General features: G+C 67.1%; 1 protein-coding gene across 2 annotated transcripts; it reads left to right on the forward strand.

Moving 5' to 3' along the window:
- JAG2 (jagged canonical Notch ligand 2) lies at positions 1-24,348 on the forward strand. Of its 2 annotated transcripts, XM_066276048.1 has the most exons (26): positions 1-382; positions 589-942; positions 8,661-8,718; positions 10,136-10,387; positions 10,475-10,535; positions 14,132-14,262; positions 14,386-14,505; positions 14,660-14,773; positions 14,969-15,082; positions 15,236-15,349; positions 15,446-15,492; positions 15,649-15,819; positions 16,696-16,846; positions 16,936-17,088; positions 17,166-17,279; positions 17,523-17,636; positions 17,720-17,833; positions 17,985-18,101; positions 18,576-18,603; positions 18,698-18,783; positions 19,276-19,389; positions 19,478-19,593; positions 20,011-20,259; positions 20,886-21,017; positions 22,636-22,792; positions 22,946-24,348. In XM_066276048.1, the coding sequence occupies exons 1-26, from the start codon at positions 317-319 to the stop codon at positions 23,419-23,421; spliced, it is 3,723 nt and encodes a 1,240-aa protein (XP_066132145.1). In that variant the 5' UTR covers positions 1-316; the 3' UTR covers positions 23,422-24,348. The 2 variants fall into 2 exon arrangements, with proteins under 2 accessions (XP_066132145.1, XP_066132146.1); XM_066276049.1 differs by lacking the exon at positions 15,236-15,349.
- Positions 24,349-25,009: the final 661 nt, after the last annotated feature.

The following is a 25,009-nucleotide window of genomic DNA, read 5'->3' on the forward strand; positions in this document are numbered from 1 at the left end:
GAACTTGTTGGCTGCGGGCGCCGGGAGCGCGGGCGCTCAGAGCCGAGGCCGGGACCCGCCGTCGCCTCCGCCGCCGCCGCCGCCGCCAGGAGAGAGCCGGGCCGGGTCGGAGCGCAGCCGCCTGCGAACCCGAGCCCGCGCCCGCAGCTCCTGCGCGCTAGCCACCGCCCAGGCCCGCGAGGCGCCGCCTCGACCCCGCCCGCCGTCGCCGCCGCCGCCGCTGCCGGCGCTCGGAGGGCGCGCGGGCGCTGGGAGGCCGGGCCGGGCCGGGCGCGCAGGGGCGGCGGCGGCGGCGGCGCGCGGGGTCGAGGCGGCGATGCGGGAGCGGGGCCGGGGGCGCCTGCCCCGGCGGCTGTTGCTGTTGCTGGCGCTCTGCGTGCAGGTGAGCGTGGGGGCGCGGACGGGGCGCACTCGGCCGTCCCTCGGGGCCGGGCGGCACCGCCTGTGGGCACCGCCGTTTGGGAGCCCTCAAGGCTGCGCGCCGCGGCCGGGGCTCGGCGGGGGCTCGGCGGGTGGGTGGGGGCGGGGCGCCAAGCTCGCCGACCCCGGCCCGCGCCTCCCTGCGCTCTCCCTCTGCCTTATTTTTAGGCAGCACGGCCCATGGGCTATTTCGAGCTGCGGCTGAGCGCGCTGCGGAACGCGAACGGGGAGCTGCTGAACGGCGCCTGCTGTGACGGCGACGGCCGGACGACGCGCGCGGGGGGCTGCGGCCACGACGAGTGCGACACGTACGTGCGCGTGTGCCTCAAGGAGTACCAGGCCAAGGTGACGCCCACGGGGCCCTGCAGCTACGGCCACGGTGCCACACCCGTGCTGGGAGGCAACTCCTTCTACCTGCCGCCGGCGGGCGCCGCGGGGGACCGGGCTCGGGCGCGGGCCCGGGCTGGCGGCGGCGACCAGGACCCGGGCCTCGTCGTCATCCCCTTCCAGTTCGCCTGGCCGGTACGTGCGCCCTTATCCTGGGTCCCAGACTACCCCTCTTTCGGCGTCCCGGCTCCCGCCCCGGCCACGGACCCTCTGGCACCTGCGGCCCGAACCCTGCGTGCTGCCGCGCGCACCCAGACGAGGCGGTCCCGGCAGGGGGCGCCGCGCGGCGGGCGGACCCTGGGCGCGTGCTCCGTGGGGCCCGGTCCGCGCCCCACCACGTGGGCGCGCGGGGGTCGCGGCTGGGGTGGGGTGGCTGCGGCCCGCGCGCGCGGCGTCCTGCGGCGTGTGCCTGCGTCGCCCTACGCGTGTCTGTCTGGGTGGGGAGGCGCTGCGAGGCGCCCTGGGCCCGGCAGGCCGCGGAGGCATGTGCGCTGCGCGTGCTGGGGCTGGTATGGGGCAGGCCCCGGCGGAGCCGCCCTGGGCCCGCGGCCAGCCTGCGCTTGCCCTGCTGTTTCCTGGATGCCCGGGGATGAGGTGGGGGTGGGAGTGGGGGGCTGGGCTGCGCTGGGGAGGGCTTAATGCATGTGTGTTGGCTGCAGCCCGTGCTACTATCCCAGGCTCCCCCAACCACCGACACCGGCGGGAAAGAGGCAGGGGTCCTGGTACCCTGAATCTGTGGCACTGTTTGTGGGGTTTTGGTTTGGTACTTTTTTGGGCGGGGGTTTGGAGGTTGGGCAATCGTCCTTGAACCTGGGGATGCTGGGAGGGAGGTGGGCTACCCCAGGCTGTGGTGGATGAAGGCTGGGGCAATGGGTATGGGGCCGTGTGAGGAGGTGTTGGCAGTCAGGCTGAGGCCTTCAGGTGCCTGATGCGATCTGTCTGAACCAGTGCCTGACCGCACAGCACCCGAGGGTCTCTGTGCTTCAGACCTGTAACTGGGTGGGGCAGGAATGGAGAGGACTCTGTGAGGTGGGAACCCAGTGTGAAGGGTTAGGAGCAGCTGGGGTGGGCCCGAGAGAGGGACTGATTGGGAAGTCCCTGGAGCAGGGTGCCAGGCTGTGATCGAAGGGCCCAGCCTTCTGACCAAGGACTTCCTGCTGGACCAGCCGGCTGGAGCACCAGGACTGTATCTACTTAGTGCCCGGTTCTCAAAGAGAATGGGAGTTGAGGCCAGGTGGCCCAAGTTTGGACCAGGAGGACCACCACCTTGTGGGCGTCCAGTGCTGGCACTTTTTTCTCAGCTTGGGCCAAGTGGCTTGACCCGCTGCTCCATCCATCATCCTCATCCCTCACTGACCACTGTGGGATAGGGAGGTTCACTCTGGCCTTTCCTGGCCACAGCCCTGCCCCCCTGAGCCTGGCTGGCTTCTGGGGTCTTCCTTGACCCCAAGGCCTCTGAGGAGAACGTGTCTCTGAGATGGCGAAGGCAGGGGCAGGCTGGGGAGGGCCCCGGGCAGTTCCGATAAGCCCGCCCCTTCGCCCCCACAGCCGTGCGGCAGGCAGGTCTGAGCAGGGCCGCAGTCTGTCATCTGTACTTGGGCCCCTGCCAGGGCGGCTTCGAATCGCTACCTGAGGATGTGTTTTCTGCTCGAGTTGGCAGCGGCGGCGTGGGGGCTGGGAGGCCTTGGAGGAATGTGGCGGGCCAGCGCGTGTCCCTCGTGGCTCTCGGGCCCCACTGGCCGGCCAGGTGTGGGGTGGGAGGGGCAGGCCCTGGCCTCCCAGGCAGCCCAGTTCTGGGGCTCTGGGGTTCAGGCAGCTCTCCTCTTCCTTCTCACAGCTGGGACGTCCCTCAGATGTCCCAGGACAGGCCAGGTGGCCCAGTGCCAGGTGGGGTGCGAGGCCCGTGGGGTCGTGCGTGTGCGGTGGGCTGCTCCGGTCTCCCCCTGCCAGCGGCAGTGCGGCCGGGCTGCTGGGCGGGTAGTGGTGTGGTGATGCCAGCACCCTGGTATTTCCGCCCGGCCGCAGCCACTCTGGGCTGTGCTGCCTGGCTTGCTGCGGGCCCCACTCGGTCCTGTGGGCTGGAGCATGTTTGGACCCCAGGGTATCCGCGGGGTGCTTCACTCCACCGGGCAAGCAGGGACGGTGCCTGGGCTCCCTGGGGACCAAGCAGTGACTGGGCCCAGCCTCAGGGGCTTTTGTTGGGAGGGTGCTCGGGCTCCTGCCCAGGGCCAGCTTAGACTCTTGGGCTCCCTGAGGTAGGGACGTGAGGAGGGCCTTGAGGGGGCTAGAGGGGGAATGTGGGCCTCTGAGGAGGAGTCCAGGGAGCTGCCCCTCCCACCCCCGGGGCCTCGGAGGCAGGAGGACAGGGAGCTTGTTTGGGCGGGCTCTGCACTCTCCCATTCCCTCAGGCGGCCCCGGACCGGCCCTAACCCTCCCAGCCCTGGCCTCTGTCAGGACCCCAGCTGGGTCAGGGGGGCCTGTGTGTCTGCTGTCTGACTGGTTCCAGGTTGTCAGCAGGCCCAGCCTTCTGGACAGGGCCTGGCACAGGGTCTTGGATGTGGGAGTCGCTCCTGCTCTCCTGACTCTACCTCACCCCCCCACCCATGTCTTCACTGACCTCCTAGGGGTTCTGTGATACTCTTTGGCCCCAGAGCCTGGCAGGGTGGAGGTCGTGCACGTGTGTGTGTGTGTGTGTGTGTGTGTGTGTGCACATGGTCTCTCTGGGCCTGCCAGGTGGCCGTTGGAGGGTCAGAGGGGCCCTTCATTCCCTCTCTCGGGGGAGCTGGCCAATGGAGGTGCAGTGTGGCGGCAGGGCCCCACCCTGAGTGAGAGAGTTAAAGGGAGTTGCCTGCTGTCCAGCTGGAGGCCATACCTTCCCACCTGTGTGCAGGTCCCCGTGGTCGCTTGTGATGAGGAAAACTGAAGTGGGAGCATCCCAGGTAGGCCCAGGCCCCCCCATGTGATATCGGTGGGCCTGAGGCTGACCCCATTTCTAACAGTACAACCAACCCGAGATCCTGGGTCACAGGGATTTTGGGGTCCCTCTTCCCTGCTGTGAAATGGTCCCCAGCCCTGCTTTTCGCCCGTCTCCTGTCTCCCACGGGCCGCCCAGCAGAAAGCCAGAGTCCTGAGCGGGCTGTGATGTGCTTACGGAGGTGTCTGTGTGTGTGGGTGTGTGTGGGGGGCATGTAGGTTGGTCAGAGCCATGTGTCCCAAAGTGGGTGGCATAGTGGGGGGTATGGGCATGGGGCCCGGCCTCTCTGCACCCAGCTGTCACAGGGGGCTTGGTGGCTGCATGAACTCCCAGCCCAAGGTGGGCCCGGCTGCGGTCTGTGCCTGGGCAGTCCGTGCTGCCCGTGGCGGTGCGAGCATCCCCCTCTGTGCTTCCTGGGCACCCGCTTCCTTCCTGCACCTCCCCAGCGGGCACCGGAGTCCTGCTCAGTTGGGGCTCGGCAGAGTGGGGCCCCTGGGACAGCTTGGAAGGGGGCCCGGGGCTTTGTTCCTAGACCTTGGGGGGATGGATCGGGCAAAGTGGGGCCCCTGGGACAGCTTGGAAGGGGGCCCGGGGCTTTGTTCCTAGACCTTGGGGGGGCGGATCGGGGAGCCAGGCTGCAGCTGCCAGGGGAGAGGTCCCTGCAGTATCTGAGGAAGGGGCTCCATGGAAGGCACTGTAGCTCTCGGGCCGATTCAGGCTCCATGGTGTCTGTGGGGGCAGGTTGGACCAAGGAGGAGGTTCTCAGGGGTGCCAGGCCAGGGCCGGAGGTGGTGGTGGTGGGCAGACAGGCATCTCTAACCCCCAGGCCTGAACCAGGGTCCTCATCTCTCAGATTCTAGGTGAGTTGGGTCCCCATCCCTGACCCGGGGGTGAGCCAAGGTCCTCAGATCTCAGAGGAGCAGGGCCCCTATTCCCTGACCCTGGGTGAGCTGAGGCCCCCATCTTTAAGATCCCAGATGAGCCAGGTCTCCACCTCAGACCCCGGGTGAGCCGAGGTTTCTATCCCCATCGTTAAACCCCGGGCGCGCTGTGGTCTCCACATCCCTCAGCTCCCAGGTGAGCTAGGGACCCCCATCTTCCTCCCCCAGTGAGCGGGGTTGACTAGGAGGATCAGCCCAATCTGGGTTTGTGGCAGTGGTCTCCCAGGGTCCATCTGACCCGGTCCGGGTGACCCTGGACTGCTGGCCCTCTTCACAGCAAAGGTCGATGGGATGGGGGGGTCCTCTCTGGCAAGGCCCCGGCTAAGGGGATGGGGGGTACTCTCTGGCAAGGCCCCGGCTAAGGGGATGGGGGGTACTCTCTGGCAAGGCCCCGGCTAAGGGGATGGGGGCGTCCTCTCTGGCAAGGCCCCGGCTAAGGGGATGGGGGGTCCTCTCTGGCAAGGCCCCGGCTGGGCTCTGGTGGATTGTGGGCGTCTGGGTTCCTGTGTAGGGTGGGCCTGTGGTCCATGTTCGCTGCCGTGGCCCCGAGGCCCAGCGCCTTGCCGGGAGGCAGCCGCCCCCCTCTCCCTCTGGTGACAATGGCTCCGAGGCCCAGGCCTCTCCAAAGCTCGGGTTTCAGGAAATGTATCTGTGCTTAGAGCTTTGGCGTTGGCACACACCAGGCTCTGCTCCGTGGGGGGCCGGATGGCTGACTCGGGGATGGTGCAGGAAAGAAGCCAGGCCGGAGTCCTGGACCTGGGCCGCGGGCTGGGGGCCGGGCTGGGCCTTCCTGGCGTGGGGTGCCTTGGTCTGAGCTGTGGAGTGTGGTCTATCTGGCCCCGTGTCTCTCCTGGGCCATTTCCATGTCTGGCTGCTGCCCTGTCACCCCTGTCTGGGGGTCAGAGTCAGGGAGGTGGCAGTTGGATATAGTTGGGGGTCTTCCCATGTTGTGTGGATGGGTCCGGGCAGGCTTCTTACAGGAAGGGCCATGGCCAGACCTTCAGGAACTAAGGCCAGCTGGCCAATGGGCCTCCCAGGCCCGGGAGGAGGGACCAGGGTTCCTCTGCCCGCCCCCCAGGGGAATCTGCCCCCATCCCAGCCTGTCCCGGGGGTGGCGGGACTGCTCCGAGGCTCTGCCCAGACCCAGCGACTCTCCTGCTCTGCAGGGCAATGGGGGCGGACAGCCCTGTCCACCTGCGGCCCAGGACGCGGGAGCACAGGGACAGCAGGCGGCCACTCGCACAGGGGAAACTGAGTCCTGGAGGCCGGCCCGGGGGAGGCCGGGTGGCTGGGGCCCAGCACCAAGGGAGGCTCAGGTTTTCTCTGGACGACTTCCTGCCGTGCAGGTGTAGGGAGCCCAGCTGGCGGGCGGTGGGGCCCGCGCGGGTGGGCGGGCAGGCGCGCGTCCCTGCGGGAGCAGGTAACCGGAGCCCCGGGCTCCGCAAAGGTGGCGGTAACCCTACCTGAGCGGGTGGCGTGGGGTTTCCTGGGAGCCAGGAGGAACTCCCTGCTCTCCAGCGCCCAGGTGCAGGGCGATGGCCAGTGGCTCGAAGGGGCCTGGATCCTCCTGCCCCGCCGAGGGGTTGACCTGCAGGGGTGGCCGCAGGCCCACCTGGCCCGGCTCCCTGCTCCCACCTCTGCCCGCCCTCCACGCCCGTCTGCCTGGTGGTCACAGGCTCCACTTAGACGCTCCCCCCTCCCGCCTCCAACAGCTACTCACTTTGCTCAGCTTTGGCGCCTACGTTGGTTCCAGTGTCGCGGCCCTGGCCGTCTGACCGATGCCGCTGTCCCTGTGTCCCTGCTGTCAGCCCCAGGCCCTGCCGTGCAGGCTCAATCCCAGTGGCACCCTCTGCGAGCCCTGCCCTGACCCCCTCAGGACAGCATCTCTGCCCCATGCCCCAGAGACCCTCTGGCTCGCCCGTCTGCCAGGGCAGAGGTGAACCCAGTGCACGGTGCAGGCGGGTGGGCGGGAGGGAGGGAAGGAAGGAAGGAAGGAAGGAGAGGGAGGGAAGGGGAAGGGAGAGAGGGAGGGACGGACCAGTGAGCGAGTGAGTAGTTATGAATGAATGAATGAGTGAGTGATGAATGAGTGAAACGGACAAGGTCACTGGGGCCTGGTCAGGGGCCGGGGCTCCCGCTGTCACCAGCAGCGGGATGGCTGGGAGAAGGCTGGCCTGAGGGTGGCGTCCTGGGCCGAGGGAGGGTGCCGTGTGTGTGTGCTAAGGCCCAGGACAGGGTGGGCATGCCAGGGTGGCTGTGAGCAGGGCAGGAGCTGTGGGGAGTCCCAAGAGGGCTCTGCATGTGCGGGCGATGTGGACAGAGCTGGGGTCTGAGGGGGCTCCTGTGGATGGAAACTGCAGGCCCTGGGGGCTGCAGGCAGCCCTTGGAGGAGATGGGTGGGCCAGGTTCAGGCCTGCTGGCCTGGTGGAGGGTACTGGCCGGAGGGGGGGGGGATAACTTTAAGGGAGATTTAAGAGGTGGGACTGACAGCTTGAGGAGTGCCCCATGAAGGAACAGGACGGGCTCTGGAGAGTAGAGGATGGCTCTCCAATTTCAGTCTGTGCTCCTGTGTGGGTGCAGGCTCAGGATGGTGGCTGGTGGGTGTGAGGTCCTGTGGGTCACCTGGGTGTTTTGGAGGGAGGTGCTGGTGGCTGGGCTCCGGGCAGGGGCAGCAGTGTGGGTAAGGGAGGGAGTCGGGGAGGAGAAAGTTCCCAAGGGCCAGGCTCTGGGCGTCCAGAGGTGGTGGCTGTGGTTGGCTGTGGTAGGCATCCCGTAGGTAGGGAGTAAGGCCAGATGGGGTGGTGCTGGGGTGTGTCTGGGGAGGACTGGCAAGCTTGGTTGGGGGTGCCAGTGGGAGGCTGTCGGAGTGGTGGGAATGGCCTAGATGGGGGTCCTTGGTGGTAATGCCTTGTGGTTCCCCTGCACAGCCAGACTGCAGGGGCTGGTTGACGGGATCACTGAGGACAGGGTGTCCTTGGGTGGCTTATGGCCTCAGAGGTGGCCCTGTCCTGTGGGCCCCCAACCTGAGTGGAGCCAGTGTCCCATGCAGGGGTGGTCAGCACATTCATGGCTGGTTAGGTAGCGTGGACAGGGAGACCCTGGAGGGTGCTGGGCAGGGAGGCCAGGCCTGGCCCCTCCCGGGGGGGCTTGCGCCTGTGAGTGACCAGGGCTGCACATTGGCTCCAGTGTACCTTGCAGAGGGGACGGGTCCTCAGGTTGCTCAAGTGACATCACCCCGTCACATTAGCCTGGGGCTCCAGGGCCAGATGGTCCTGGGGGTGGAGATGGTAACGACGGCTGAGGCTGTACCAGGCGTCCCTGGGCCTCAGCTCCCCCGCCTGTGCGGCAAGGGTCCCTGCTGCCCCTTTTCCTCGTCTCAGGGTGAGGCGGGCTTGTGGTGTGCTGTTCACAGGGCACTGACCGTCCTGGGAGGGGCAGCTCCAGAGCGCGGGCCTGTCTAGCGCCTCACGTGCCCGGGGGAGGAGCCCCTGGGGGACCCTGGGTGTCTTCTCCCTTGGTGGGCTTAACCGCAGGGCCTTGTGCTCCTCCCGAGCGGTGCTCCCACTTGGCACCTTTTGGTCCCAGGCCACGGGGTCCCTGCTTCTGGCCGCTCCCGCGAACGGGTCTCTCCTGCTGCTTGCTCCACCTGGGTCACTCGGTCTCCCCAGGTGTGCAGGCTGCAGCCCGCAGGAGCCGGGAGCCTAGGCCCCCCCTGTACCTGGCTGACCTGCGGGGCAACCTCCCTCCTGTGAGCAGGTGGTCTGGGCGACTGCTGGAGGCTGCTCCTCCGAGCTGAGGGGTGGGGGAAGCCCAGACGTACCCGGGGTCGAGTCGGGGTGCTCAGGGCTGGGGGTAGGGCAGGGCGGGTCCTCACCTGTGCAGGGGCAGGCAGGTGGGGGCCTCGGGTCCCTGACTGGCCCCTCCCTCCCTGTCTGTAGCGCTCCTTCACCCTCATCGTGGAAGCCTGGGACTGGGATAACCAAACCATGCCGGATGGTGAGTTGACCCTGGCCTGGGTGGGTCGTGGCAGGGCCTGCCCCAGGGCACCAGGAGGTGACCTCTCTCAGCTGGAGAGGCATGTAGCTAGCTAGGTTCCTTGTCCTCTGCCAGCTGGGGACAGAGGCCCAAATGTCAGGAAAGCTGCCTTCCAGACGGAGGATTTTGTGCACTCTGTCCCTTTTCACCCTGGCTGCCGGGAAGCTCGGCCGCATTTGGAGTTCACAGCATTGTGTCTGCACCGTATTTCTGCCCCTCTTGGCTTCACCTGTGTTCTCCTCTTGAGGCCGTGTCAGTGGCGTAGTGGAGTGGGGCACCCCCAGGAGGCTCTCTCCGGCACCGTGGCACCCTCTCTTCCTGTCTGCCCTGGAACATGGGGCTGGGTGGCCCTCTCCCCAAGGCTCACCTGCTGGCTAGCCAGCCTCTGCTTGGGGTCTGCAGGGCCCTGTGGTGGTCGGGCAGAGAGGTGTTCCCTGGACAAGTGGGAATAGCAAACCACAGGGGGCAGCAGCAGTGGCATGTGCAAAGGCCCTGAGGTCAGAGTGAGCCCAGCGTGTTTAGGGAGCAGCACGGGGCCTGCATAGCAGAAGGGAAGTGATGAGGTCAGTGAAGTGGGGCTCAGCTCATGGAGGCTTGGAGCCCTGGATCCCACAGGAGATGATGCTGGGGGTGGGGGTGGGTGGGCAGACACGAAGGGGCCTGGCTGGGAGTGGCACTCACAGACCAGGTGGGCATGGGAACAGGCCATGCAGGGCTGGAGTGTTTCTGGAGGAGAGGCCATGGGACGGGCAGCGGGCACCACCACAAGGAGGGCCGGCTGGTGGGGCAGGAAGCCCTGCCAGAGGCCGGGGGGCAGCGGAGGGGGCATGGGGTGCGGGGTGGGATTCCTTAGCTGTGTGCTGTGGGAACCCCCAAACTGTTCAGAGGCGTAGGGAATGGTTTCACGGTCCCCGTGTGCCCGTAGTGGCCAGCTGGCACCCCGCTCACCCCCATGCAGTGGCTTGGTTTGCGGGGAGGCCCTGCTGTCAGGTTGCAGGGTCTGAGGAAAGGTGGGCTTCGGGATGGGCAGTGATGGTGTGCCGGCCGAGGGCAGAGCCCGAGAGGAAGGGCGTCAGGAGCAGGAGAGACAGGACAGCACAGTGACAGTCCTGTGCCGGCAAGGGGGCGGAGGCCTGCCTAGTGGGGACACAGGCCTAGGAGCCAGGCTATCAGCTGTGGGGCACGGGCCGGGGTGGGGCGCCCCCATCTTCCTGGTGTCCGTCTGCATGTGGGGTGTGGACCAGGAGCCTGTCCAGGGCCCTGAGCTTCCTGCGGCGGCCTGGCCAGTGTCCCTGCCTTCCCGACGGGCCCCGGGGTGGGGTGGGGTGGGGGGGCAGGGTGGCCGCCGCTGCCAGGCTGACCCTGCCGCCTCCCCAAGAGGAGCTGCTGATCGAGCGGGTGTCGCACGCGGGCATGATCAACCCGGAGGACCGCTGGAAGAGCCTGCACTTCAGCGGGCACGTGGCGCACCTGGAGCTGCAGATCCGCGTGCGCTGTGCCGAGAACTACTACAGCCCCACCTGCAACAAGTTCTGCCGGCCCCGCAACGACTTCTTCGGCCACCACACCTGCGACCAGTACGGCCACAAGGCCTGCATGGACGGCTGGATGGGCAAGGAGTGCAAGGAAGGTGCGCCCCCCGGAGGCCGGGCGCAGGGCGGGGGCAGGGTGGTCCACGCTGCGGGCTGTAGCAGGTCCCTGCCCCTTTCCGTTGCAGCCGTGTGTAAACAAGGATGCAACCTGCTCCACGGGGGATGCTCCGTGCCCGGGGAGTGCAAGTGAGTGTGGCACCGCCCCTTCTCTGCCCTCTCCTCTGATGCGGAAACAGCTGTTGGCGGGCACGCCTGCCGCGGCAGGGGGTGGTGGGGCGCCTCCTGTTTGCGGGACGCAGTGCTGGACATCGGGGACACGAGCTCTGCTCCTGGGCAGCTTATAATCAGTGCAGGGGAGACGTGTGTCCTCGGAGCCTGGGGTGTGCGTCAGCCCCACAAGGACAGGGTGGCGGGGGACCAGGGAGGGCGGTCACGGCCACTTGATGTGACATGGCCAGGACAGTCACGTCCAAGGGGCACAGGCCGGGAGACCAAGGGCCCCCTGAGGATGGTACCCTCAGCACAGGGCAGCAGGCAGACAGTCTGGGGGCTCAAGCTCCTGGGTAGGGGACGGGGAGATGCCAGTGAGCGTGGGGCGGGACCCAGCAGGGGAAGGGGGACCACTGGACAGTTTAGAGCTGGGCAAGGTGGATGGGAGGGAGGCCCAGGGCAGCTGCTGTGAGAAGAACCAGGTGGGGAGGCGCTGCAGGGCTGGGGTTGAAGGGGATGGCCGAGCAGGAGGTGCAAAGGGGGGCAGGTCCTACAGACATCCTGGAGTGGATTTGATGTTGGGAGGAGAGGAAGAGTGGGAGGCCAAGGAGGACCCCAAGCCTCCCAGCCTCTGCCACTGAGCGGTGGAGCTGCCGGGAACGGGGCAGGCGGGATGGCGGGGGGAGGAGGGGCAGATCATTTGGGGAGGGGGAGAGTGTCTGCCCTGGCCCAGGAGACGTCTCCAAAGCAGAGATTTTTTGGGGACAGTCTTCTGGCCCTCAGAGACACACGTGGGCACCTGTGGCGTACAGGTGGTGTTGAAAGCCTTGGGCTGGGAGCAGATGGAGAGAGGAGGCCAGGGAACCAGTCTGGGCCTCCATGGGGGCTGGGGGGGTGGAGGAGGCCAGGAGAGCAAGGGTCCTGGCAGACAGTGGAGGCCCTTGGAGCTCTTGATGGGGGTGGGGGATGGGGGGAGAGACCCCAGGGGGCGAAGGGGGCAGTTTGTGGCACAGAGAAGCGGAAGGCGGAGCAGCTTGAGGGGCTGCGGGCTGGTGCCTTAGAGCCAGGTGCTTGTTCAGTGGGCAAGCAGGTGTGCAGCCCAGGTGCCGGAGGACAGCCTGGCGGAGGCTCTCTGTCCTGGGGAGGGAGTGGGGCCCCGTGCCCCGGCCTGGCATCTTCCTCGTCCCAGGACCTGCCTGTCGGGGCGGCTTTGCTTCCTTGTGCCCTCTTCAGACAGGGACACCGAGCAAAGAGACCTGAAGTCTCTTCCCCAGGGTCCCACAGGAATGAGTGTTTGGACAGAAGAGCAAGGTTTGGGAGCCAGGAAGGGAGGGGTCCAGATGGCACCTCTGCTTGTCCTGTGGTGGCTTTAGACCCAGGGCAGGGCAGGGGAGCTACCCCTCGCACCGCTGGATTCCAGCAAGTGCAGTGGGCCTCCGGGTGGGGAGTCTGACTGAGGGTTGGGAGAGGTGGGCGTGAGGCTAGCTGTCTGTCTGTCTGTACCAGGAGAGGGCCTGCCTGCCAACGTGTGTGATGAGTGCCACCCAGGGTTCTCTGGGACACAGGTCCGTGGGTGATGGGTGCCATCCAGGGTTCTCTGGGACACAGGTCCATGGGTGATGAGGGTTCTCTGGGACACAGGTCCGTGGGTGATGAGGGTTCTCTGGGACACAGGTCCGTGGGTGATGAGGGTTCTCTGGGACACAGGTCCGTGGGTGATGAGGGTTCTCTGGGACACAGGTCCGTGGGTGATGAGGGTTCTCTGGGACACAGGTCCGTGGGTGATGAGGGTTCTCTGGGACACAGGTCCGTGGGTGATGGGTGCCATCCAGGGTTCTCTGGGACACAGGTCCGTGGGTGATGAGGATTCTCTGGGACACAGGTCCGTGGGTGATGAGGACAGTAGGGCCGGAGGCACTCAGCTCTGCACACCCTGGCCCCGCCCCGCCCCTGCCCCGTGGGCCGTAACACACCCTGGATGCGAAAGTGGCGATGGCCCTGGGTGGCCGGCCGGGAACCGGGGTGCGGAGGTGGGAAGGGGAGCTGGTCTCTGCCCCTGCTCTTCCCCTGCGGGGCGTGGGCTGTGCAGGAAGCCGGGGGGCAGGACTGCGGGGGACAGAGGCCCGAGGGTTGTGGGGGGTAAGGGAGCCCCCACCCTGCTCTCTCTGGCCCTGTGGGTGAGGCCCAGCTGCCACGGTGGCTCAGGGCTCAGGTTTCAGCGCAGGACACCCCCCACCCCCCACCCCACCGGATGCTGCGGAGATGGCCCTGCCTTCCTGCCGCCTCCTCCCCGGCTTCTGGAGCCCTAAGGCCAGGGAAGCCGGGAGGTGGGGGCCTGCTGAGAGGCTGCCCCACCCAGGGCTGTCGGCACACCCCTGGGACCCTCGCTGATGACCCAGAGTGGGTCACGGCCCTGCTCAAGCCTGGTCTCCCAGGCCACCTGGGGGGTTTGTGTTATGGGGGTTCATGGCCCACACTCACAGGGACCCCCTTTCTGTGCCCGTGGGCAGTGTGGTGGAGCCCCTTCTCACCAGCCTCTGCCTCCCCATCCTGTGCCCACCGAGCAGGCCGGTGTCCCCTCTCTCGCTGGCTGCGGGGCTCAGGGGCAGCCCAGGAAGGGCCGTGGCTCCTTCCTTGTACAAAAATAAATTCACACGGCGGTGCCGGTATGGAAATGACACGGCCTGGATGTCACTCCCTTCCCCCGGGGCCTTTTCAGTTCTAGGAAAGGGGACCCTGGGGTCCTGCTCGGGGCCTGGAGGGCCTCGCGGTGTCTGCTGCAGGGCGATGGGCTCCTTCCCTGACAGCAGTGTCCGAGTCACACTGAGCTCTGGGCCTGGGGTGGGGGTCTGTTCTGCCCTGGCTGCCTGCCCTCCTGCAGGACTTCCTGGAGGGGATGGTGGCCCACAGCACGGGCAGGGCCAGGCCTCAGGGTCGTGGCCTCGGGGCCAAGAGGGCTCTCTGTAGGCCATTTGCCCGGGAGCAGGTGACTCCTCTTGGGTCAGACACTGCCCTGAGTCTGGCCTCCAGGGCCAGCAGGCACAGCCTGTGGACCTCAGTACCCCTCCTGTGCGATGGGCCCTTGACCAGGCTTTGTGAGGAGAGAGAGAATTACTGCCCTTGAGTATCAGGTGAGGTCACGAGAGCTGTGCCCAAGGTCAGAAAGCTGCTGAGGCCTGGTCAGGAGCCTCTCCCGGTGGCCTGCCAGCCGGCCGGCCAGCTCAGACCAGGTGCCGGTGTGCTGGCCGCCAGCGCCCGTGCGTCCGGGCTGGTGCTCCGTTCCCGGGGTCCCGACAGGGCTTCCCTGCTCCGGCGCCTGCTCTTGGGGCCCCGCTCAGGGGTAAGTCCCGAAATAGCCCGGGGAGGAGCGACCGGACAGCTGTCCTGGGCCAGCGGCTGGGCAGTGCCTGTGACGGCGGGGGCAGCTGGCCGGCCGTCACCCCCGCCTGGCCCCGGGCCTGTTCCAGTTCCGAGGAGCGGGGGGCGGGGGGGGGCACGTGACTGCCAGCGTCCCGCGCCTCCCGGGGGCCGCCCCACCCACCGGACCCCGTGCCCCTGGACATCTCCCGCAGGTGCAGCTACGGCTGGCAGGGCAGGTTCTGTGACGAGTGTGTCCCGTACCCTGGCTGCGTGCATGGCAGCTGTGTGGAGCCCTGGCAGTGCAACTGTGAGACCAACTGGGGAGGCCTGCTCTGCAACAAAGGTAGCCGCCGCGGCGTGAGGTGTGACGGGAGGGCTGGCCTGAGGCTGAGGCCTGGTGGCTCGGGGGAGGGTGGGGCCACAGCAGGGGCAGCCCCTCCCAGAGCGTGTCCCCTCCTGCCCCCAGACCTGAACTACTGCGGCAGCCACCACCCCTGCACCAACGGGGGCACGTGCATCAACGCAGAGCCCGACCAGTACCACTGCGTCTGCCCCACCGGCTACTCCGGCAAGAACTGTGAGCGGGGTACGTCGGGGCGTCCCCAGCCTGGCACCCGGCCGCTGCTCCGGAGCCTGGCGGGGCCCTGGTTTTTCCGTGCCCAGGACAGTGGGGGGCAGGTGGAGGAGGAGGGGCCTGTGCCGGCTCACCCTCCCACCGCCGCCTCCATTTCCCAATGCAGCAGAGCACGCCTGCTCCTCCAACCCGTGTGCCAACGGGGGCTCTTGCCACGAGGTGCCCTCCGGCTTCGAGTGCCATTGCCCGTCTGGCTGGAGCGGGCCCACCTGCGCCCTGGGTGAGTGCCCACTTGAGTGTGGAGGGGATTCTAGCCTGGGCACCTGAGGGGTCGTCGGGAGGGGGGGGGGCGGCGCTCTGTGGAGAGGGGCTGCCGTTGTCGTCACATCCACACGTGTGGCTGCATGGCGTCCGTGTTTCCGTGGACCACGCCCTGCGCCGCCCACAGACCGTACCCCTCCCCGTCCTCCTGCAGACATCGACGAGTGTGCCTCCAACCCGTGCGCAGCCGGGGGCACCTGTGTGGACCAGGTGGACGGCTTTGAGTGCATCTGCCCCGAGCAGTGGGTAGGAGCCACCTGCCGGCTGGGTAAGGGCCCGCGGGCACGTGCGTGCATGGATGTGGCTGCGCACTGGGCTGCTGCTGCTGCTGCTGCTGCTGCTGCTGGTGTGCTGGGCTGCGGGCGCCGGGCGCAGGGCAGCGGGGGCCCGGGCCCCACGCGCCCTCTTGTCTCGTTCACAGACGCCAATGAGTGTGAAGGGAAGCCGTGCCTTAACGCTTTTTCTTGCAAAAACCTGATTGGTGGCTATTACTGTGATTGCATCCCTGGCTGGAAGGGCCTCAACTGCCACATCAGTCAGTATGGGTGGCACTGGCACCCCGCAGGCGGGCGGGCGGGGCTGGGACAGCTCCAGGACCCTGCCCGTGACCCCTCCCCTCTGTCCCCCGCAGACATCAACGACTGTCGTGGGCAGTGCCAGCACGGCGGCACCTGCAAGGTACGGCACGGCCAGCCGCCCGGCCCCCTGACGCGTGTGAGGGGTGTTTGCCCCGGTTCCCTGAGCCCCGGGACTGTGGGGAGCAGGCATGGCCGGGGGCTGGGCTGCAGCCGGGGGGGCCGCTGCCCAAGGCTCACAGTGCCCTGCCCGTCCCAGGACCTGGTGAATGGCTACCAGTGCGTGTGCCCGCGGGGCTTCGGGGGCCGCCACTGTGAGCTCCCGCTGGACGAGTGCGCCAGCAACCCCTGCCGTGGTGGCTTCTGTGAGGACCTGGTGGACGGCTTCCGCTGCCACTGCCCCCGGGGCTTCTCCGGGCCCCTCTGTCAGGTGAGTCTGGATCCTGCCACGCCCCCTTCTCTGGCCATCCGCTGGCCGGGGGCCACCCCGGTCGGGGCCAGAAAGCGCCGTGGGCCAGGCTGACCTGACAGGGTGCCTTGGGCTCCGTCCTAGACTGAGACTCAGGCCCCAAAGTCCAGGTGCCTGGCTGGTCAGAGGGTAGAGGGCAGGTCTGAGGGTTTCTGCTTGTCACGCCAAGCCCTGGCAGGGGCCCTGTCTACCCCACACTGACCGGGGGCCCTGTGGCTCTGCTGGGTCGTAGCGTGCAGTAGTCTGAAAGAGAGACCGAGGGTGGGGCCAGGGTGCCTGAGGGGGTGAGGGGCTGCATGTGCCGTGTGTGGGTCCTGGGTAGGGGTGGCTGATGCTCTTTGGTCAGGTGGCTCGTGCCTGCTTCCCTCTGACCGGCCCTGACCTTTGTCAGGGTGCACAGGGCAGGGCTCCTGGCCACCAGGCTTCCTGGAGCCCAGAGTAGAGGTCCCACCTGGGTCCGTGGTGCCTGGGGCTGCTCTGTCCGGGGAGAACCCGCAGACTGGGCTCAAGGCCGCCGTGGTGTTGCAGAAGAGGGTCAGGAGCCGGCCTTCCTGCCGGCAGCGGGATGAAGGCCGGATGCCGCCTGGGGAGGCAGAGGAAGCCAGCCGTGGTGGAGTGAGGCGGGTGGGAGGGGCCTGGCGCCCGCAGGTGTTTCCGTCCAGCTGAGCGGCCTGGGCCGTCTTGGGTGGGAGGTGCTTCAGGCTCTGGCTGTGGAGGCCCAGGTGTCTAGGCCACACAGGGCCTGGGTCTCGGGGAGTCTTTGAGTGGACACGATGTCTGGCTAGTCTACCAGGACCCCCAGGAGCGCCAGGCCCTCACGATACCCCCACCCCACAGGTGGACATCGACTTCTGTGAGCCGAGCCCCTGCCTGAACGGCGCCCGCTGCTACAACCTGCAGGGCGACTACTACTGTGCGTGCCCTGAGGACATGGGCGGCAAGAACTGCTCCGTGCCCAGGGAGCCGTGTCCCGGCGGGGCCTGCAGAGGTGGGGTGCCGGCGTGCGGCCCGCAGACGTGGGTGTGGGGCAGGGACGGTGGGGAGGGGGGCCAGCTGACCCCTTCTCCTTCGCCGCAGTGATCGACGGCTGCGGGTTTGAGACGGGACCCAGGGCGGCCGGCAGGGCACCATCCAGTGTGTGCGGCCCCCACGGACACTGCCTCAGCCAGCCCGGGGGCAACTTCTCCTGTGTCTGCGACAGCGGCTTCACGGGCACCTACTGCCACGAGAGTGAGTGGCTCTGATCTGTGGACCAGGTGGGGCCGGCCGGCCAGTCCGGGGACCCTGCTCACACCTGCCTCCCGCAGATATTGACGACTGCCTGAGCCAGCCGTGCCGCAATGGAGGCACATGCATTGACGAGGTGGACTCCTTCCGCTGCTTCTGCCCCAGCGGCTGGGAGGGCGAGCTCTGTGACACCAGTGAGTGGGCCTGCCAGGCTGCCCCGCCACCCCTGGCCATGACGGCGGTGTGCCGATCTCGGGCATGGCATGCCACCAAGCCTGCGGGTTCCCGCCAGTCCCTCTGGCCTGGTCCTGGCTCAGCTGCCGGTGGCCTTCCCCGCCCCTCTCTGTCTGTCACGGCTCAGTTCCAGGTGCCACTGCCCCCGGGAAGCCTTCCCTGAATGCCGGTGACCCCCTGCTGACCGGCATCCTCACCCCCAGATCCCAACGACTGCCTTCCTGATCCCTGCCACAGCCGCGGCCGCTGCCAAGACCTGGTCAACGACTTTTACTGTGCGTGTGACGATGGTTGGAAGGGCAAGACCTGCCACTCACGTGAGTGCCTGCCCAGGCCCCTGCCCGCTGGGCCTCAGTGCGCTGCTCTGGGCGTCCCCGCTGAGCAGCCCGTGTGCCCGCAGGCGAGTTCCAGTGTGACGTCTACACCTGCAGCAACGGCGGCACCTGCTACGACAGCGGCGACACCTTCCGCTGCGCCTGCCCCCCCGGCTGGAAGGGCAGCACCTGCAATATCGGTGAGGCAGCCCCGACCCTCGTACCCATGCGCCGGCGCCGGTGTTGGTGCCTGGCTCTCTCGGCCTCTGGCTGGGCTGCGGGGCATGGGATGGATGCCCGTCTGTCCGGGGCCGAGCAAACATACCCCCCTTCCTCCTCTGAACCCCTCAGCCAAGAACAACAGCTGCCTGCCCAACCCCTGTCTGAATGGGGGCACCTGCGTGGGCAGCGGGGACTCCTTCTCCTGCATCTGCCGGGATGGCTGGGAGGGCCGCACCTGCACCCACAGTAAGCTGGGGGGGGGCCTTGGAGGGAGGCGTGGGGGCAGGGTGCTGGGGGGGGCTCCCCAGGCCTGCTCCCTTCTGGTCCCACCCATGTACCTGTTCATTGCGCCTGTCCCCCCAAAGCATGGATGTACCCCAAGACCTGTTGTGCTACCCAGACCCCACCACAGCGCCACCTCGTCCCCTCCCTGTGTGTCCCAGCTTCCACCGACCTCCTGCCGACCCCTCACCCTGGCTGCAGCCAGGCTCCTGCCTGTGCCACCCACACCCCACTTCAACCACGGGCAGCCTCCACGATGGGCCCCTCTGTGACTGCCCTCACGGGGCCATCTCCTCCTGCAGCCGCCCCTGACCCTGACCGCCCGGCCTCCCAGTGTGGGCACGGTGGGCTGCTGTGTCTGGGCAGCCATGCCTGGCACAGAGTGGTTCTGGGTGGCAGATGCCACGCTGACCTCTGTTTCTCTCTTCTGAAACACAGATACCAACGATTGCAACCCTCTGCCTTGGTGAGTGGCAGCTCTGGGGGCCGGAGGACCAGGGTGGGATGTGGGGGCTTGCCGTACCACGGGGCCCCCTCTGAGACCCGCCTTCTCTCTGCAGCTATAACGGCGGCGTCTGCGTTGATGGTGTCAACTGGTTCCGCTGCGAGTGCGCGCCCGGCTTTGCGGGTCCTGACTGCCGCATCAGTGAGGCGCCTGCGGGGGCAGGGGGCGGGATTCTGGGGGAGCTAAAGGGGGTGGGGCTGCGGGGCCCCAGCTGTGGGGGCTCTTCCCAGCCCATGTATCTGCAGTCAGGGGTCATGAGAGTCCACACACCCTGAAGGACAGTGTGGACACAGCCGCCTCCTGCCCCTGCCCTGCCCTTCCCTGCCGACATACCCCTTGGCTCCCCCTGCCCCCAGGGTCTGGGCTGCCTGCTTAGGGGTGGACCGCAGCTGGGCTGAGGTGTCCCTTCCCCAGAGATCCTGCCCACCCTACTCTAGAAGTGGGTGGAGACGGTGGGGCTGGTGACGGACTGTGCCAGGCCTGGCTCAGAGACGCCATGGGCCACATGCAGGCCCATGCTGACCTGGGGCTGCACCTCACTGGCACGGGCCTCTCAGCTCTGTGCCATCTCATGGGCCTGGGCGTGGGCACTGGCCTCCGAGCTCTGTGCTCAGCCAGGCCGCTTCTCCGCAGACATCGACGAGTGCCAGTCCTCGCCCTGCGCGTACGGGGCCACGTGTGTGGACGAGATCAATGGCTACCGCTGCAGCTGCCCGCCGGGCCGGGCCGGCCCACGGTGCCAGGAGGGTAGGTGGGGAGCACATTGGGTGGGTGGGGCCCATGAAGGCCTCCAGGGCTCTGTGCCCACTGCTGACCGCACCTCCTGTCCCCACAGTGATCGTGTTCGGGAGGTCCTGCTGGTCCCAAGGCGTGCCCTTCCCGCACGGGAGCTCCTGGGCAGAGGACTGTAACAGCTGCCACTGCCTGGATGGCCGCCGGGACTGCAGCAAGGTAGATGCCCAGGGGCCCCTGCCCAAGAACCTCCCTGGCCGGCTCTTCCCTGCCCTGGATCTGACATCCTGGGGCCAAGGGAGCCCTGTCTCTCGTCTCTGACCCCGATGCTTTGTGAGACCTGGGAGCTGCTGGATGTCCAGGGATAAAGGCCCACTGGTACACTAGGCCCCTCTCCTCGTTGGCGAGTTGGAGAACTGAGGCCCGAGTCTTGCGTGCCCGCAGCCCCCCTCCTCGGGGCTGTCCCTGCTCTGGGGTGGGGGTCCTTTCTGGCGCTAGTTTCAGCCTAGGAGCCCTGGGTGGTGGGATGGGCACAGCCTCGGAACTTGGGGCCCCTGTCTGTCTCCCTGTGTGGGATCTGCGGGTCCTTGTCCACATGTGACGGTATCTGTCCTTCCACGTGCGTGCCTGGCCCAGGTGTGGTGCGGGCGGAAGCCTTGCCTCCTGGCTAGCCGGCCCGACAGCCTGAGTGCCCAGTGCCCGCCGGGTCAGCAGTGCGGACAGAAGGCCCCGGGCCAGTGCCTGCAGCCGCCCTGCGCCGCCTGGGGGGAGTGCGGCCCCGAGGAGCCCCTGCTGCCCAGCACCCCGTGCCTGCCACGCTCTGGCCACTTGGACAACAACTGTGCGCGCCTCACCCTGCATTTCAACCGCGACCAAGTGCCCCAGGTGAGCGTGCCAGCGGGTGCGCCCCCTCAGGTCCGCGGAGCCCAGCTCGGGCGTCAGGGACTGCGTGCAGCTGCCCTCCACGCTGTGTGGCTCAGCCCTTGTGAGGTCAGGCAGACGGGGTTGGTCACATGGCCACTCAGGGAGCCTGTCCTCGTGGGGTCAGTGGAGAGGGGGCCCTGCGCCCCAGGTACCCTGTGGGGGTGGCAGGGAAGGCCGGGAGGGGCAGGCCCAGCCAGGATGCCTGTCGGCCCGGTCATTCCAGACGTCTGGACTGACGGCGGCTGGGGGCCGTCCAGGCTGGGCCCTCAGCCTTCCAGGGCAGGACCGGGCCAGCCTGCAGCTGGGGGGCAGCTCTGCAGATAAGCATTTGGAACCCGGTAGGAAGGGGCTCAGGGCGTGTGAGACCCCACTCCCTCGGGCCTGCAGGTGCGGCTGCTCCCACCCGAAGGCCAGGACCTGACTCGAATGGTTGTGGGCTGTGTCCTGGGTGAGGATGTGGTCTGGTGTGGGGAACCAGCTCCCCCACTATGTCCCCAGATGGGCTGTGGAGCGTGTCCTGCCATGTGTCCTGTGGCAGCCAGGGGACGAGCAGGCCTTGTGCTCATGTGCTGCCCGTCTCCGCCCAGGGTACCACTGTGGGCGCCATCTGCTCGGGGATTCGTGCCCTGCCAGCCACCAGGGCGGTGGCCCGGGACCGCCTGCTCGTGCTGCTCTGTGACCGCCCGTCCTCAGAGGCCAGCGCTGTGGAGGTGGCCATGGTGAGCGCTGGGGCGTGGGGGCAGGATGGCCACCCTCTTGTATATGTATATGTGCTCTTGGGACGTGCTCTGTATATGTGCTCTTGGGACGTGCAGGGGGCACAGGGCCCGGGCCAGGCTGGTCCCTGGGTGCTCGAGGAGACAGTGACCCACAGACGCGGGAGTCCACCCCACTCGGTTGTGTGGGGTGGACTGTGGGTGCCCCCTTGACTGCCGCAGCCCGGCTGGGCCTGGGTGAGGGGTTTCGCCCTTCCCAGGGTGAAAGGAAGGGCGTGTCGGGACAGTGCGTCTGGCCAGGCTGGAGGTGGGCTCAGCGCCGGCTAGCAGCTGGGGCAAGGCAGAGTTTGGGGGGCGGGGCGCAGGTCCAAGAGGACAAGAAGGGTCAGGCGTGGCCCGGGGCCCAGGAAGGTGATCATTAGCAGTCAGCAGGGACAGCTTTTCAAGGGACATGGACAAGGGTATTGAGGGTGTCTCTCGTCCTGTCTGCTGAGGCTAGTGGCCCCGTGTTGTGGAGGAGAGTGTGGGTGGCAGTGCCAGGGGATGTGTGTAGGAGCTGGGTCAGCAGGTCAGTGGCCAGGCAGGCTCTGGTTGGGAAGTTTAGGGGCAGCAAGGGCAGAATCGTGGCCGGGCCCCTGGTCCAGCTTGTTCCCGTCTTGTGTCTGGTGTCTGCAGCTGTAGATGTCGGGGCTGTGGGCCAGCCTCCCTGGGGCAGTGGGCGGCCTCAGCGGCAGCAGCAGTTGAGGTGCAGAGGCAGCACGCAGAGGGGAAAGAGCCGCTGCAGGCCTAGGTGGACAGCGCTGGGGTGTGGCTGGAGTGTCCCTTCCAGGGCAGGGACCAGGGAGTGAGGGGGCGGGCCCCCTGGGAACGTGGGCTGAGGGTTGGGGTCATGGGGGGTGGGGAGTCCTCATCTGGGGCCCTGACTGGGGATCGTGGGGCCGAGTCTGAGAGGTGGGTGGTGGCTGGGGCACCAGGTGCCACGGCCAGGGTCCTGCTCAGCGGGATAGGCGGGTAGGGTTGTAGTTGGTGAAGCCCTGTCTGTAGCTTCGTCCTCACTGGTCCTTGTTCTGCCTGAGCCGTGTCCCCAAGTGTCCGCAGTAGAGCGGGGTGCCCATGGGCTCAGGCCATCTCTAGGGTGTGTCCCGGGCCTTGGCCCATGGCTGAGTGGGTCTTCTCCAGGCCCTGTTCTGCACCTGGATGGGTATCGGGTGTAAACCAGAAATCACGGAGTAGGGGCTCACGCTGGGGGGGGTGAGGAGAGGAAGGAGGAGGCAGAGCAGTGTCTCAGGGTGCTGGCAGGTACCAGCATCGGGGTGGCAGCAGCTACGTGGGCAGTGGCATGTCCCGGGCAGCTCCGTCTTTGAGGGCACTGTGAACTGTCTAGTAGGGGGGCTTCCCCTCAAGAAGCCCTAGGTTACCCAGGCTCCCAAGCCTCCAGCCCTCGAATGCAGCTTTGCTCACAGACCCCAAAGCTGCATTTGTGCCCGTCTGTGCAGCTGGATGGCACCTTCAGCATTGACGCGGTCCCAGGCTCTGCTGGGGGTGGGGGTGAGGGTGGGGGTGGGGGAGCAGGCCAGAGGTACGGTGGGGGACCCCTCTCATCGCTGTCCTCCGCCCACAGTCCTTCAGCCCGGCGTGGGACCTGCCCGACAGCAGCCTGATCCAGAGCACTGCTCACGCCATCGTCGCTGCCATCACCCAGCGGGGCAACAGCTCTCTGCTGCTGGCCGTCACCGAGGTCAAGGTGGAGACGGTCGTCATGGGCGGGTCCTCGACAGGTGAGCGGGGGCGGATGGGCGGCTGTGGGCGCCGGTGGAGACGGTCGTCATGGGCGGGTCCTTGACAGGTGAGCGGGGGCGGGTGGGCAGCTGCGGGTGCCGGGCTGGGGCTGGGCCGAACCTGGGCTGGAAACCCTGCCCCCGCCCCTCCAGGTGTGCTGGTGCCCGTGCTGTGTGGCGTGTTCAGCGTGCTGTGTCTGGCCTGCGTGGGTGTCTGCGTGTGGTGGACCCGCAAGCGGAGGAAAGAGCGGGAGCGGAGCCGGCTGCCGCGGGAGGAGAGCGCCAACAACCAGTGGGCCCCGCTCAACCCCATCCGGAACCCCATCGAGCGGCCGGGGGGCCACAAGGACGTGCTGTACCAGTGCAAGAACTTCACCCCGCCGCCGCGCAGGGCGGGCGAGACGCTGCCCGGGCCCGCGGGCCGCGGGGGCGGCGGGGAGGACGAGGAGGAGGAGGAGCCCGGCCGCGGCGAGGAGGACTCCCTGGAGGCGGAGAAGTTCCTCTCGCACAAACTCACCAAAGAGCCCGGGTGCTCCCCCGGGAGGCCGGCCCGCTGGGCCTCAGGCCCCAAAGTGGACAACCGTGCGGTCAGGAACATCAACGAGGCGCACCGCCCCGGCCAGGACTAGGGCCGGCGGCCAGCCGGGGCGAGGACCCAGGACCGTCCGTCGCTGATGCCACGCCCCCACCGCCCGCAGGAGCCTGGGGCTGTGTGCATAGTTTCTTTATTTTGTGTAAAAAAAAAAAAACCCACCAAAAACCAAAAACAAATGTTTATTTTCTACGTTTCTTCAACCTTGTATAAATTATTCGATAACGGTCAGGCGGAAAACAAGGGAGTCTTCTCGGATAGTTGCTATTTTTGTAACGTGGCCGTGCGCTGCGCCCGCTGTGTGGCAGGAAAGGATGTCATGTTCTCGCCGAACTTCTCGTTCCCAGAGGTAGTGCCCTGTTTACAGAATCTTCCCTTCTATTCCTCACTTGGGGTTCTCAGTGGCTCCAGGCCAAAGAGCCAGTGGGACCCGTGGCCCACGGTGTTTATGGGACCCGTGGCTAGCAGCATGGCCCATGGCTGTTGATGGGACCACCCGTGGCTGTCGCTGGGACCACCCGTGGATGTCGGTGTGGCCCAATGGCTGTTGGTGGGACCACTCGTGACCGACAGCGTGGCCCGTGGCCGTTGGTGGCGCCTGTGGTTATCGGCGGGGCCCGTGGTGGTTGGCTTCGCCCGAGGCCGTGGGCAGCCTCTCTCCGGCTCACGGGTCGGTCACCCTCCTGTCCGCCGTCCCTGCTTGCTCCTGTCCAGAACATGCTCTAGAGATCTCTCAACTGTGCTTTCTGAAGTGCCCTTTCCAGCTGCTCTGTTCTCCCCGGGACGGTGGCAGTCCTGAAGCTTGTGACAAGTGCCTTCACACAGAGTCCCCTCGCAGCTGTCACCGTGTGCCGTGGCACCAGGCCGCAGCCCACCTGCCGGGCCCCGCCTCCCCGCCCCTCGTGGAAGTGCATTTTTTTTGTAAATATGTACATATTAAATGAATCACTCTGTATATTTGATTTAATAACTTAAACGTTTTGGCCTCCCTTGTTCTTGGGTGCTGCTCCTTTGTTACGTGGAGTGGGGGCAGGGCCGGGTCTCCACGCGGAGAGCCAGGCGCAAGGTGGCTGGGCTGTGTGTGGGCAGGATGTCGGGTACGGTGGCTGTGAGCCATGCGGTGGTCCTGGGGATCCAGAGCCCCCGGGGACGGCTGTGACTCGAGTGCACGGGGGTCCCACGTGGCGGACATGGGGTCCTCGAAAGCCCTCCTGGGGGTGGAGGAGAAGCGCTTTGTGCCCACACCCTCCCAACAACAATGAGGATAAGTTTACGAAATAGTTTAAAGTTGACTTAGCCGTGAAGAGCTATCAAGGTTTTGAGGCATTACAGGGTAAGACTTGGGAGAATGAGGTCCCAAAGACTATATAAACTCTACCTTGCTGGTCAGCCAACCAGTCTTGGCGTGGTGGCCTTGGGCCGGCTGTCGAAGGCTGACCCGCAGCTGGGCATTTATGCTCAGGTCATCTGCTCTCCTGAGGGGCAGGTGGTCGCTGAGTCAAGGAACAACCCTGGGAACAGAGTCTGGAAGAAAAAAGAGAAAGCGCAGCCGCAGCCTGGGCGTGGGCGGTGGGCGTGGGCGGTGGGCGTGGGCGGTGGGCGTGGGCGGTGGGCGTGGGCGGTGG

The sequence above is a fragment of the Saccopteryx bilineata genome, chromosome 4 (genome assembly GCF_036850765.1).
Source record: "Saccopteryx bilineata isolate mSacBil1 chromosome 4, mSacBil1_pri_phased_curated, whole genome shotgun sequence".
NCBI lineage: Eukaryota > Metazoa > Chordata > Mammalia > Chiroptera > Emballonuridae > Saccopteryx > Saccopteryx bilineata.